Raw genomic sequence first — 15851 nt, forward strand, 5'->3', positions numbered from 1 at the left:
TTTATTTGCACGGGAGCTTGGCAGTTGTTAATTTTGGGCCCTGTAGGGAGCAAAAGAGTTTTGGTCTCGTCTCCATTACGCATTACTGAAATCCTTAATGTACCAAGCGAATCCAAAAAATCTGTACGAAATCATGTGTTAATGTCACGCCACATCCACATCAGACGAGAGTTAAACTAAGCCCATCAAAATATTCAAGACCTAAATCTGTATGACAAACTAGAGGTTTGTTAAGGTTGATGTGCGGTTAGATAAAAAGGGATCAGACTCAGCCCCGGGGTCCTGTCTATTCAGCCCGAACAGCAGTTTTGCCTGAAAAAAGAAAATGATGAACTTGTTTTACATGTTCCACGAGTATTTATTGCACTTAAGGTAAAAAAAATAAAAATAAACTTCCCTTATATCTAGGCTGTCATTAGGAAATCCATCTACACATTCAAAAAATATCAACACAAGGAAACATCCACGTATATCATGACTTCTTTGGCATCCAAAGCAGATAGCTTATTTAAAGGGATGGTTCATTAAAAATATGAAAATTCTGTCATTACTCACTCACCGTCAATTTGTTCTAAAACTGTACTTTCTTACTTCTGGAAGATATTGAGAAATAAAGATATTATGATAAATATTATGACGTTATATACAGCATTTTTTTTTTTTCACACACAATGGAAGTCAATGGTGACCAAAACAGTTTGAGGGTGAGTAAATGACCAAATTTTCATCTTTAGGTGAACTATCCCTTTAAGTCATCACGTCTTTTAGCGACACAGAAAAACGTCTTTCCCCAAAGCATACATTTACTTTAGAAAAGTCATACAGCAGACTATTAAACACTTCAAATGCTCAACATGAAAACAATGCTTGCTGTATGTGCAAAGAATAGGGTAAACGTACCTATTAAGCTCACTAAAATCTACATTGAGACATTTTTAGTGCACAAGATATTGGTTTTAGTACAAGAAGTTATTTTAAAATAAAATATTAATCTCTCACACTATAATATTTCATTTTATTTTAAATGACAAAAGTATTTCAATTAAGATGTACATCATTAAATATAAAAAGTCTGGCTGTGCTTAATGGGTACGTTTTGTACCCTTTAAGCACACCCCTGTTCCCAATAAGCTCACAACAAGTTTTATTAAAAATTCTTGTTTATTTTAAACAACCTTTTTAAGGAATAATTGAAAAAAGTTTTATTTGAAGGCACAGAGTCAATCACAAAAAAACAGAACACTAAAATCAAGCAACAAGGCATTCAATTTGATCAGGTAGCCTATCCTATTCATAGTGACGTGCCATTCAAACTCATTGCAACATCTAGACTAGTCCACGTTCTGGTAACACATATTGAAAAATCAAATAACAAAACAAACCAATGTGCTCCTTAAAGGGATACTCCACTTTTTTTTTGGAAATAGGCTCATTTTACAACTCCCCCAGAGTTAAACAGTTGAGTTTTACCGTTTTCGAATCCATTCAGCCGATCTCCGGGTCTGGCAGTATACTTTTAGCATAATTAATTAAACCGGACAGGACCATTAGCATCTCTCTCAAAAAAATGACCAGAGAGTTTCGATATTTATCCTATTTAAAACTTGACTCTTCTGTAGTTACATCGTGTACTAAGACCGACGGAAAATGTAAAGTTGTGATTTTCTAGGCTGATATGGCTAGGAACTATACTCTCAAAATCGCAACTTTTAATTTTCCGTCGGTCTTAGTACACGATGTAACACAGAAGAGTCAAGTTTTAAATAGGAAAAATATCGAAACTCTTTGGTCATTTTTTTTGAGAGAGATGCTAATGGTCTTGTCTGATTTAATGATCTATCTATGCTAAGCTATGCTAAAAGTGGTACCGCCAGACCCGGAGATCGGCTGAATGGATTCGAAAATGGTAAAACTCAACTGTTTAACTCTGGGGGAGTTGTAAAATGAGCTTATTTCCAAAAAAAAGTGGAGTATCCCTTTAACTCTCTGGGTCAGAGCTTTCCTGTCTACTCCAAACTTCTTGGACAGATACGACAGGTTTCTGATGGCTCTTTCTTTGTATAGATGACATGCCTCTTTCATTTTTGGGCATACACTATAGTTTCGTCTAGCTTTTGTCATCTTACGACTGTGAAAGTAATTTATTAATAATTTTTTTGAAGATTAACAGTGACAACCATCAGCTAATATTTAAATTCTGATTATGAAGTATTTACATGGACGTTCAATGTGGATGAGCTTAAAGGGAGCACACACTGTGCTTAATTGGAGCAAAAACAATTTTTAATTAATAAATATTAAATTAAATTTAAAGGAAAATATTTAGCTAAATTAATAATCTAGGTAATGTATTAAGTTTATACCAATTTTAATATGAACAACTATAATTGACAATATCTATGAAATTATGCTTTTTCTAATTGATGTCACACTGAAGCTGTGTGATTGTCATAGTAGTGCACCCTTTAAGCTCACCTAACAATAATATGAATTCTTTAAAAATTACAGCAGTTTAAAACCACAGACTATCAATAAAATGTAAAATTATAATATTATGGATTTAAAAGTACAAGCCATTAATGCCTGTGAAGTAATATATTAATGTAGCACACAATCTTATACAGCTAGTAAGCTAGCTATGTTCGTAGCATCTGGGCTATGTTGCTAAAACTATCCTTTAGATCTAACTGTAATTATTTCCCACATCCAGGTTCCAGGTTATAATATGCAAAAGTCTAAACATTAATCTCTTAATTTTGCAATAAGAAGACGTACTTCTTCAAAATAAATGTTTAAACATATAAAAAATGCACATTTGAGGGGCTCCTCTTCTGGTGAAAGTTTTCAGACAGCTTTCAAAATAGCCGCCAGACAGTGTGAACACATGGACACACATATCTCAGTGTGCAATGGTATGATTGGTTTAAAATTACAGGAGGTATATAGTAACAAACACATCAATTGGTTAATACATCAAATAGGATAATACATTGCTCATTCTTTTTATAATCTGAGCTCCAAGATGGGATTGTGCTTAATGGGTACTTGAGCTTAATAGGTACGTTTACCCTAATATTTCAAACATCTTATTTTAGCGACCCATTTTTTCTGAGACTCCTCGGCAACGCTTATCTCTAGACTTCTTTTACAGAAATACCAAACATTTCCCATGATATAACTTTCTTCCTCAATTTATGTACATTAGGAAGTGAGGGAATGCTAAAAATTGTAGATGAAACCAGAGTGCACAGGTTCAACTGGGGCGTGTGAAAAATTAAATGTGGTTCGGCAGGATATCTCAAAGTTCACTGACAGATGCTGTCATAACTCTCTCTGATATCAAAGAAAAAGGCCAAATGCAATCCTAGATATGCAAAATGGACCACAAATTATGTGCCGTTTAGCAGAAAGGCTCTATACTGTAAAATGACACTAGTACGATTAATGCTTTTTCATAAGGGGTACAAACACAACTAATAGGCTAATATTCTTTAACCATTTACCACATTTATTATTCATATGCCCATCTTACAATGTTGTATACATGTATCAGCCATTCATAATCAGTGTAAGCCTGTCTCATCTTTTAAGTAGCCAGAGACCAGATTTGCAAGGATACAGCATGCGCTGGGAACTTTGTCAGTGGTGTAAAAACACAGTTCACTAGATATGATCTAAATTATTCACTAACCAGCACAGAGAGAAATGGTTCAAAGTTTTCCCTATGTTTGTCAAGCGGCATGAAATAGATTAAACTTTCTACCATTGCATTTGACTGTGGCTGTCCTTTAGATCTTCATATCTCCTTGTACGTGAATTGAATCACACCCTGAATTTCTCTGATTATGAAAGATGCTCTTATATGTTTAAAAGAAATCAAAGTATCCCAGTCCAATTAAAATCACTGTGCCTAATGTTTTCCAGACTAACACTTTAGAGTAAAAAAAAGAAGAAGCGTCTGAACCAATAACACTGCATGCACAATGCATAGTGCATGTGATTCCAGGAGCCTGGAAGCCATTGTTTTCTACCCTCTTTAATAATGCACTGTAATTCAACTTCCACCGTGTATGCATTATTGACCACTGATAATGAGAAATGCATGACAGAGGCAGAGACATTCACCTTATCCCAAACAAACCCTTGCAGACTGGCACAGCCCCTATCCCGCACACAGCACTTCCGTTACGCCCATCGCTAACTAGACTGACTCATTTCAGCGAATCGGTTATTTCAGAAAGTTCGTTCAAATGAACCGATTCATCGACTCGTTTGAGTCGTCACTCAAAACAAAAGTGTTCACAAAGCGACCGCGCCAGTTTAACCAGTTCTTTTTAAATTGCGAAACAGATACTTAGTCACAAAATACAGCCGCTTATCAATGGACTGCCGAATAAAGTATTAGGGTTGAATCAAATGCCCTAGATTGTAGACGAGTGATTTACAAACGCTTTCCAATCGGTTCAGATGATTCATTCAAAAGAGCCGTTTCAAATGAACAATTCGGCGGAGGCTGTGACTGCAAGGCACAATGATTGCGCATCGTTTCTACACATTTTTATATAGTTTAACCTCCATAAGCATATATCCTCGTCTTATTTACAGGCAAATTAAGTCATTTTGCGACAACACAAATGCAAACAAGAATCTCCACCTGCGTTTCTCTCCATCTTGCCCAGTCATTGTTGTGATTGGGGGAATGTAGGATAGTGCAAACAGATTTGCGCGAATTTAAACGATATGAGATCTTAGTTTTAATGTTGCAGTGTCGAACAAGAACCTTAGACTGTAAGAAAACCTAGAATGTTATTGTAATATATGACAGGTGTGTCTTTATATTTAATAATATTAAAACATCGTCAATGGCACTTAAATTAATTTGAAGGGCTCATATTGAATGCTTTTAAAGCACATGGAAGTATCCTGTCATTTAATAATTATAGTTATTCTGTGCACCGCCCGAATGATGAAGGGGCTTTTCTGAACCTCCTGTCAAAGAGGAATAACTCGCCCTGTCAGTTCCTGCTTTCCTTCACCTGTTTCCTCATTCGAGCATGTACTAAATATGATTTATTCAAGCAATGAGAGCATAAACATCGACATTTCATACTAAAAGAACAGATACAGGTTTGAATCGAGGCGTTTTTCGGGTAGAATGAGAATAACTTCCGCAATGCTGCTGGATTCATGCAGCTCTTCGGAAGCTGCTCCGTTTCTTTACCGGCAGGATTAAAGCCACTTAGCCACACATGCATTTCTAAAACATCTAAAACACTGCAATGAAGGCATCGAAATCATACTGACCTAGTGCCACCTCACAGGCTTTGCGCAGCTGCGAGTGATGAGCCTTTTTCACCTCCTTGTCGGCCAAGATCTTTTCCAAAGCTCTGGTTAAAAACATGTTTTTCGTCTTTTTGCCTTCATACATGACGCGCTGCGACGGGTGGAGGAGGACCTGTCCCAACGGAGGCTGTGTCCGCGATTTTTAGATTCCCGTATGATTGAGTTTTTCTCCGGCGGATGGTGCCCTCAATAGAGAAACATAAATAAAGCCAGAAGGTGGGGTAAATCCCTCAGTTTTCCATCAGCGACCTGCTGCCTGCGCCATGTTGGAAGGAAATGACGTCACGCACGTAGAAACGGCCGCAGTGGGGCAGAGTGAGAGAGTATTAAAAAAAATATAAAGTATAACTAAACATTAATTAAAACAGTTTTTTAAAATAAAATAGAAAAAATAAATAATAATAAATTACTAAATAAAAAGGTAAAAAATCAGTTTAAAACTGGTTGTCCGATACGTCATACAAGTAAACTCACTTCCTCGTGGTGCTTGTGGTCAAAGATATAGGCTAGTCATAAATACCTGTGGTTATGATGTCTATTAGTTATGAAGCAACTTGTTACCAATTTATGTTTTGACACAGCTTCAACATTCACGTTTGATATCTACTTATAAATCAAATCCCACTTAAAAAAAATTGAGGGACTATACTTTTAGACTACTATTTAGCTACCTTTTATTTCTATAGAATTTAGCCTAATCAATAAGTGAGTTTTATTGTACCGATAATTCCATGTGTCCCAGATGAGGTTGTTGCAGACATGATTCAGCTAATAAAAAGTCATTAGGACATTTACATTGAATAATACTAAAACTAATTTAAAGTTTTTGCACATATTGATAAAATGTAATTGATTACATTACAGTGTTTTTTTTATTGCTGTCTACTGCAGTCCATTAAGTTTTAAATGATCTAAACTTCATTCCGATGATGATAACATTACAATAGGCTATAATTACAAAATATAACACTATTGACAACATGCCACTTAGGTCCATCTGTCGGGTACATTTTACCCCAAGGTTATAATTTTTGTCTTTTCACTTAAAAAAAACAACAACAATATTTTTTACCTCCACTTTAAATACATTAATGTTTCCACAAATGCTGGATTAAAAAATAAACACACACACACAAATGATATTCAAAATAACACAATGTCAAATCGCTATTTTCTAGAGACACCAAATCAATTAACCTCAAAACTTTTACTTCATTAAGTTTGAATTTGTTATTAGATCCTTCTATTTGCTGGACATGAAAAAATAACTGACCCTCATATCCTTCAAAAGTAAAAAAAACAACAACAATATACTGTATATCTATAAATATATCTTACATGCTTTTTATTTATCCTTTTTTTTCTTTCTCCACACTGGTTTTAAGGGAGATTACTGTCAACCCCCTCTGTAACGAGAAACACTGCTCTTCATCAAGCAAAGCCAATGTTTGTTTTTGGCTCTCCAGGATGAGTAATTCTCTGGGGTCCGTTCTTCGTACGTTGCTTAAAACATCCGAGATCAAATGAGACATCCAAGATGATATCATCGTGCTACTCATGATCTGGCTAACTCGGTTCTTCGAACACACTTGCCGGATATGATTAGTATAGCTGGATTGAGTTATCTGAGATAATTGCGCGTTCATGCTAAGTTTAAAAGGGGATATGTATCGATAGTAGAAACATTGATCAGCAACGCTGCTATTGGCTGTTCAGCGTGGCCAAAGAGCGCGCCAGAGCCCGCCTTTTAGATATTCTCTGAGCGCGCTCAGATTTTCTCCTCAGCAGAGCAAGAACTAATAGTCGAAGTTTATTCGGAATTTTAATGTTTAATCAAAACGCCAAGGAACACCTCAAAGTCTGCCAAAGCCAGGAGAGAGGGCTGACAAAAAGTAGCAGACAATTTAAATCCGTTAGAAGTGGCCATGTTAGATGTTTTATCACTTATTAGCCTATATTTTTGTATTTTAATAATTGCATAATAGCTTTGTTCATTGTAATGTCAGAGTCACCACACTAGAACATGGGAACAAATAAAAGTGAAGTACAAAAATATTCTACATAATGGTAGCCTAATTTTTAGTTATATTTTCTTTTATAAAAGGCACTGTTAAATAAATGGTGTTCTGTTTATAAAAGCAACCAAGAAAAAGGCTGAGAAAAAAAAAGATCTTAGTAGCCTACACTGTAAAATATTTTTTGCTGCATTAAATTAAGGCCGTATAGTCATTTCAACTGTTAAATCTTGAGTAATGATGAATTGCTTTGACTTGTGAAAGTGAAAACTAATAAACTTATGTTAATGTAAAAATATTTTTCCCAAGTGTAGTTCATTGTAATGACATTACTTTTTCCTCTTTTGTGCACTTTTACATAATACACCAACACTTGTATCTGTTCCCAAGAAAGTGGTGGCTGAAATATGTGCAGTAAGTGGACATTTTCTAACTTTCCAAAGGAAAGAAAGTATAAGACTTTGTAATGTCCATTTGTTTCCATTGCACTGGACAGTGAATAAAGCCTCTCAGATAACTGTCATATGGAGGAACTAGCCTACCTGCAAGTGCATAAATAACTTTACTTCATTTATACTTGTATGCTTTATGGCTGCAATATAAGTTGTAGGATTCCACATCTCCAGAAAGGCCTACAGAAGAGTCTGCACAGACAGAGGAGACATAGGCCTACAGGTGGGCAGTGTATAGCCAACTTTTCCTTTTTATTTGTTGCATGAGGCATGTGTCTAATATCTCTTGTTGCAGGCACTTGACCACTGGCTTTTCTTTACAAAGAACAATTGAAATAAAACTCAAGGAACTAAGCATATTTGTCTTTTATTAAACATTTAATGAAAAGTGTTTTTTTTTTTGTGGCAATGTTGTGTAATATGGCACATTTGCCAACAATGTCACAGGCCCTGTCAGGTGTGCAACCCTCAGACTTTTCAGACACTGAACTCTTCCCTTTAGTTAGCCAAAGTTCATTTCATTGTGTGCCCTTGTCCTGGCTAAAGCTGCATTGTAACTGGTTTGGGTCAGGGAATGGGGTCATAAAACACCTGTCTGCAGGAACATGTCATAATCACCTATGAAAAATGCAGTTCTGTTAGGATCAGCATAAGTGTATGTAATACAGTGAGCTTGATATTTAATTGTGGAACTTTTCTTACCACTTTCAAATAATGTGCATAAATGTGAATCTCTGAAAATTCTTAAGTCATGCACAGATCCTGGCCATTTTGCTTTCACTTTTGTGATATGGAAGATTTTAGTCAACTGCCTTTTTTTTATTTGATATAATATTACTAATCTGGAATATTAAGAATCACAATAGTAACTGGGCTGCACATTTACATTGTGAACCCCCTTTCTGTTCACATAATCCCCTTCATTGAGGCCTTGATGGCAGTCTATGGTAGCCTAGTCTATGGTACCAATCACGTTAGTGAAGCCTGAGTGACATCTGTAATCGGCATTGTCATGATTGTATGATCTTCATAAAAAATTATGATAGCCTAAAAAAAAAAAAAAAAACACTGCTTTACAACATTGGGTCTTAAGTGGCTTGGAAATGCCAAAAAACAAAAAAAAAAAATAATAATAAAAAAAAAAACTGTCTTTTAAACAAAAAAGCGACAAAAAAAAACGACAAAAAACGACAATCTCACGAATCACGAGAAAAAATAAATATCTCAGAAAGTGCTCTATCGCGCTGCGCTGGACTTCCCGTATCAGCTCCGCTTATGAAGCCGGGATCTAATCCTGTTAACATGAAATAAGCCTGCTCCCGAGCAGGTTTAAGTTTGCGCACATGTTGCTATGACAGCAAGTCCAGGAAGAGCGTTGAAGAACCAAACAATCCAAGATCATGCCAAATCGCCAACAATCAAATCCAGCTAAGTGAGTTAGCGACGTACGAAGAACGGACCCCTGGTTGTATTCACAAGATGACTGTAAATGCTTTTGCACTGTAGAAGCTGACATCAAATGTGGAGGATGAGTCAAAGCCAGGCTATATAATGCTGTCTATTCCCTATAACTGTATACCAAAATTTAGATCATAAAATGAATAAATATACTTATTTAAGAGGTCATTTGGTCCAATATATAGGGGTAAAAATGATTAAATCCCCCAAGTGAATTCTTCTATTATCTAAACTTTTTTATAATGTTTTAGACATTTTTAAATATAAATTATCTCATAAAAAATAATAAACCGATTACATTGCTTCTTGCTCATGAAGGCCATTGTCATCATTAGAGGGTTACATGAAACATTCAGTTCCAGAGGTCGACTGATTGGCCAAATGTTTCCCAACCCTGTACCTGCAGGCACACCAATACTACACATTTTTTAATTCTCTCTAATTAATCACACCTGATTCAACTCATCAGCTCATTAGTAGAGAAGCCAAGACCAGAAATAGATGGGTCAGAAGCTGTGTCCCAATGCGAAGGCTGCATCCTCCGAATGCGTTATTTGAAGGGTATAGACCTTATGCACCAGAGAAACAAGCGCGCAGCCATCTTTAGAATATTGTCTTTGAACTTCCGGTTTAGCGATCGCTCTGTATATTTCTATGGCATCATTGTCGAAGAGTAATTAGCTGGTGAGATGGATTTACTTATTGTAGAGTTAACGAAAGTTATCACGAGCATTGTAATGTTTAAAGCAGATGTCTTAAAAAAATGTCAGTAGACCGGGAAGATTTTAAAACGGGCAGTTCATTCATAAATACGTAAGATCGCTGTGGAAATACAAACTGGAAGACAAAAGACAACAAGTGCAGCGCTGAAAAGGGGTGGGGCTACATAAGGTCTATAGCAGGGATGGGCAACTTCGGTCCTGGAGGGCCACTGTCCTACAGAGTTTAGCTACAACCCTGAAAAAAGCACCTGCCTGTAATTTTTTATTAATCCTGAGGACCTTGATTAGCTTGTTCAGGTGTGTTTGATTAGGGTTGAAGCTAAACTCTGTAGGACAGTGGCCCTCCAGGACCGAAGTTCCCCATCCCTGGTCTATAGGCTTCTTCATTTTCTGCATTCCATTCCGACTCACACACAGTTGAGCGAGCAAGCCTTTTCAAAGTATACTCCTTTGGCCATGAGCACAGAAAGACGCATTCAGAGCGTGCGCACTATATAGTGGACTTTGTTTTTAAGCGCTCAAGTCACTTGTACATGCACAGAGTTGTATGCGCACAGTCCGCGTGGACACAAAAATTGGGCTGCACGGATAGTGTGCACGGATGTCCATGGACCCTCCTGAAGATGAAAATTACAGTGTGCGGACCATGGGCGGCCGAATACTTTAGGCCTAAGGGAGACATCCAAAATGTTTACTGTTGGAGTGCCTCCAGGAACAGGGTTGGGAAAGACTGTTGTAGCACTTGTACTTTAGTGTGTATCGCTCCGCTTTTCTCTGCCTTCCATGACTGTGTGCTGTGTTGAGGGGAGCGTTTTTTTTTTTAGTTGGAGTGTCTGCATTTATTTATTTATTTACTTGTGTAAGTAAATATGTACTCTTGCTAGAAGTTTCCGAAAGAGAAAACAGATCTGAGGAATGTTATTCTCTCGAAGAAAGATTCGGGAAAGAGGTCCTGACCCTGAGCGCAGGCCTCGAGTCCCAGTTTGGAACCCGACCACCCAGGTTCAATGGGTTGGTGTCTACCGTAGTGGTCCCAAAGCAGGGTCGGGAACAGGAAGTACAGTCTCTTTTGGCAAAGGGGGCCATAGAACGTATTCATTATCCCGAAAGGGACTCCAGGTTCTACAGCTGGTACTTAATAGTTCCCAAGAAGGATGGAGGGTTGAGTCCTATTATAGATCTAGAACATCTGAACCGTCCTCTGAGGAGATTCAGGTTCAAGATGTTGGCGATTCTGTTAATCGTGAGTCAAATCAAATGCAAGGATTGGTTTGTCATGATTGATTTAAAGGATGCATACTTCAATATTTCCATCCTTCCTCAACACAGGAAGTTCCTGATCTTTGCTTTTGGGGCAAAGCTTACCAGTATCAAGTTCTTCTGTTCAGCCTTAGCGCTATCCCCTGGCACCTTCACAAAGTGCATGGATGCAGCGCTGGGTCCTCTGAGACTCAAGGGTATCCGTGTACTCAATTACATAGACGACTGGCTAATATTAGCACAGTTCCAGGAGATGGAGACTCGGCATCGAGATGTATCTCACCCACATAAGGTGCTTGGGGTTGTGACTAAACTCCAAGAAGAGTATGTTGTCTCTAGTCCAGAGGACAGCCTTTCTAGGAGTAATATGGGACTCGACTACGATGCAGGCACAATTGTCTCAAGCTCGTATCGAGTCAATTCTGGCATCTGTGACCAGAATGAAGCTAGGCCAGGCCGTTACTGTGAAACAATTTCAAAGGTTGTTGAGGCTCATGGCAGAAGCGTCTAACGTCATTACCTTTTGGCCTGCTGTACATAAGACCATTGCAGTGGTGGCTCAGGACCACGGGTTTCCCTGAGGGGTAACCCATTCCGTATGGTCGAGGTTATGTGCATATGCCTTCGTACCCTTGTTATGTGGAAGAAACAGTGACAACAGACAACAGAGATCATCTTAAATCCTAGAGCTCCCTCCATGAGGAAACTGTATGCTTTGAAGTGGAGAGTTTTCACTTCATGGTGCAGAGAACACCAGTTGGACCCAGTTAAGTGCCCAGTTCCTTCAGCGCTATTGTTCCTTCAGGAGTTCCTAGGTATGTGCCTAAAGTGTAGCACGGTCCACAGTTTTCCAGGCCTTCCTTCCTCCTCCTCCACATGTGTAGGTGGACCAAAAGAGGCTTCACTTACTTTACCCTGTGAGGGCTTTGAAGGCGTATGTACTCAGATCTTCCCAGTGGAGGAAGTCTGAGCAGCTACTGGTATGCTTGAGGTCACACAAGAAGGGGTCCTCAGCTTCCAAACATACGATCAGTAGGTCGATTGTTGAGGCAATCTCTACAGCTTACGAGGTGCGTGGGTTGCCTTCACCTCTGCTGATTAGAGCTCACTTTACTGGTGTATGGTGACCTTCAAGGCCTCATTGGTAGGGACCTCACTCCAAGAGGTGTGTAATGCTGGCTGCAGGCCCTCCCACACATTTATAAGGCTTTACAGTTTAATACAATTTCATTCCCCAAAGTATCATCATCGATGCAGTGCGAGTTCCCTTGAAAGAGAACGTCTCAGGTTACGAATGTAACCATTGTTCCCTGAGAAGGGAACGAGATGCTGCGTCTAGTGGTGGGCAGATCAAGGCTTCGTGAAACAATGAAACAGTTGAAGCAAATGTGCCATATTGTGTCGAGGCTTCGAAACAATCCGACACCCGTCTCAACGGTGACACCAAGTGGTCACTTGCAGGTGTTGATCTGAAACAACCTTGACAAAGAGCCATTAAAAAATGTGTTGTTTTTTTATTATTATATTTTTCTAATATGTGAAGCTTGTAACCTGTAGGCTCCTCACTGTGCATAATGTTATTTTGGTCATGAAAAATGAATATTAATAAAAGAAATCAAGCCACAATGTCTCACTTTTTTATAGATTTTTATTCAAAAATATTCATTTCTCTGCTGTGGAAGGACTTAGCCTACTTCTTTTTTTACAGATAATTTCTCCAGCCTTTGAAAAAATCCTCTCACAAGGGACACTTGTTGCTGGCATGCAAAAATATTTTTTAGCAAGGACATACAAATAATTATATTTCAAATAATGCATACCTTGCTTAGATGGCCCAGCAGTGTCAGTAGCAGTACAGGGGGAATGCTACCATCCTCTGCACCCTGCAAAATGGCAGGATGAGTGCTCCTCAAATGGCGCATTATGGATGATGTATTGTTGCAGTAGGCTAGCTGCCGATCACAATACATACATCTCACTTTATTTGGGGTTTCCAAATGGAAATGCTCCCACACCACAGATGTACGGCATCTCTTCTGTGGAGCCTCCATTTGTATTTATCTATCTATCCTTAATCTATCTATGTATCTATTTATTAATCTATCTATGTATCTATCTATTAATCTATCTGTCTATATATATTTATATCTATGCATCTATTAATGTGTCACTATATGCAGGGCCGGATTAAGAATTCAGAGGCCCCCGGGCACAATGTCTTGTAGGCCCCCCCTTAGGCAGGCCAAATGTATAGTTTGTCCAAGGATATTTAAATTTTGCATTAACAGTTTTAGTTTACTGACTTAAAAGGAACTTTGTTGTACTATGCTGGAGTAAAGTTCATAAATGATCGTTCTTTCCCATAGGATTTTGTAAAACTATGATGGGTGGACCTCTGTCCCTCTAGGGGGGTTTGGGGGCATGCTCCCCCGTAAGAAAATTTTGTACATTTTAAGGTTAAATGCATCAATCTGGTGCTCTTTGAGAGCTCAAAATTAAGAGCTTCAATGGGCTTCAACCCATGAACTGTGCAAAAAGAAAAAACATTGACTTGTACCTGGACATTAAAGGGGGCTCAAACTTATTTTTTAGTTATGATATAGAGTTTCAGTCTACATTACATTATCACTGGTGTTTTAGTATGCCAAACAATTAGTGATATATATATATATATATATATATATATATATATATATATATATATATATATATATATATATATATATATATATATATAACTGTATATATACACTGCATATAAGAATATGACACATAGGCCTAATGAAGATTAATAAAGTATAAGGCTATTAAATAGCAGTTCCAAAATAGTTTTTGTAAATACAAATAAGTTAGAGTAGACCACAGTCATTTAGAAATATAGTGCAAAAACACAGTGAAAATAAAGTGGCATTTTTGGGTTAAGGAAACAACAGTAACCATGGTAAATACGCAATACTAACATGAGCTGTTAATGAACATGACCACTGATCCTGATGAATAGAATGAAAATTGAATGAATATAAACCAGCATGTAAATAATTACAAACATGAAGTAAGTTGCGGAATTTATTGCCACTTTTTGGTAATTTCATGACTTACAAATTGACATCAACTACGATGTTGTTGCATCATGCTTGTAGTTTCTTTTGCGCTTTATTTAATAAAGTGACATAAAGCGCTCTGCCGCGCTGCGCGTGTAATTGAAGAGGACGCGAGACTGACGGGACAGGAAAGTACGTTTTTTTTTAGGTGAGAGACTTTTTATTTCGTAACAAGTTACAAATAACGTTAGAATAATGATACAGATCTGTATTATGCTATTGTTTTTGATAGTGTTGTACATTTCTTACAGATAATCATGATCACTGCGTTTGTCTTACCGAATTTGGTATCTTCCTGTCAGCAATTACAGTTTGTCTAAGCTTCTTCTTTTTTATTAATGCCACGAAAAACATTTAAAAAAACAAAAAAAAATAATAATAATGAGAAATAAGTTCAAAGCTTGTGTTTTGGAAAAGAAAATTAATATATCACTAGGCCTAACATTCAACTTCCCACTTTATTAACGTCCTAAAGTGTCACAATAAATGGGAAAACGAGTCCAAAAAGACGTAGGTGAATCTGGCAACACGGAGGCTGCACCCGCGCCCTTACTCACAACGCGCTCTCAAGCCCCGTTCACTAGTCAGCGACATGAATTGCAAACACACATATGACGCGGTTTAAACGGCTAATTAATCATTCAGAGAGCTTGAAATTTCATTTTTGAATATAAAAAAATGACCGAGGTCCGGACCTCGGTGACGTCATAGCTGGCTACGGCCATGCCTATATTAAACCTTTCACGCTTAATCCAAATGTATTGTTTTACTCGGTGCTTGCTTATATGTATTGAAATGTCTGAAACCTAAAATAAACATTATGAGGTTGAAAAAACTGCATAGTTGTGTGCTGCATATAAATTTTAACCATATCATATCAAAAGTGAGAAAGAAGAAGATCAAGTTCGGCCAAAGGCAGATTCGAACCCGGGTCCAACGCGTCAAAAATCTTAAATACCAACGCTCTACAGTCTACGCCACTGACTCTAGATATAATGCATTGACATGAGTCTTTTTGCTAGAAAGACAGACACTTAGCGCAAGTTGCGCAACTATACAATAAGCTCCGTAAAAAGAAAAAAAATATACTTTCTTTAGAATTTTTTTCTTTTTTTCTTTTCTTGGGCCCCAAGTGCGCATGGGCCCCTGGGCACGTGCCCATAATGCCCATTGGGTAATCCGGCCCTGACTATATGTATACTCTGTCTGTCTCTAGCCTATCAGTAAATGTGTAAATTTAAATGTAAGCCTAAATATAACTAAACAAATCGCACTATAAATATCATCACCAAAAATCCGCTATCTCAAAATCTAACTCCTCTCACAAAAACCCACGAGGTCAAAATGCGCTGACTTCACTTTTATACAGATGTGCGATTGTGTGGTCTGTTCCCGACCCTGTCAATCAAACGCTGATTTAGCGGATCATGCCACCTGTCGAAACACTTGTGAAAACACTTCGAAGCTTCATTTAGCCGTAAAGGTGACATCGGTGTTTTG

At 37.7% G+C, this 15851-nt stretch overlaps 1 protein-coding gene across 3 annotated transcripts in view; it reads right to left on the reverse strand.

Annotated features, from left to right (window-relative positions):
• Positions 1-5615, reverse strand: part of arfgef1 (ADP-ribosylation factor guanine nucleotide-exchange factor 1 (brefeldin A-inhibited)) — a 64331-nt gene extending 58716 nt beyond the window's left edge. For all 3 annotated transcript variants that reach the window (XM_081353060.1, XM_081353058.1, XM_081353059.1), the window contains exon 1: positions 5305-5615. In XM_081353060.1, the coding sequence (XP_081209186.1) occupies positions 5305-5428 (124 nt within the window). In that variant the 5' untranslated portion in view covers positions 5429-5615. The remainder of the gene's footprint in view (positions 1-5304) is intronic.
• Between the last annotated feature and the right edge of the window lie 10236 nt (positions 5616-15851).

This window comes from Scardinius erythrophthalmus, assembly GCF_964197995.2.
Source record: "Scardinius erythrophthalmus genome assembly, chromosome: 22".
NCBI classification, from domain to species: Eukaryota; Metazoa; Chordata; class Actinopteri; order Cypriniformes; family Leuciscidae; genus Scardinius; species Scardinius erythrophthalmus.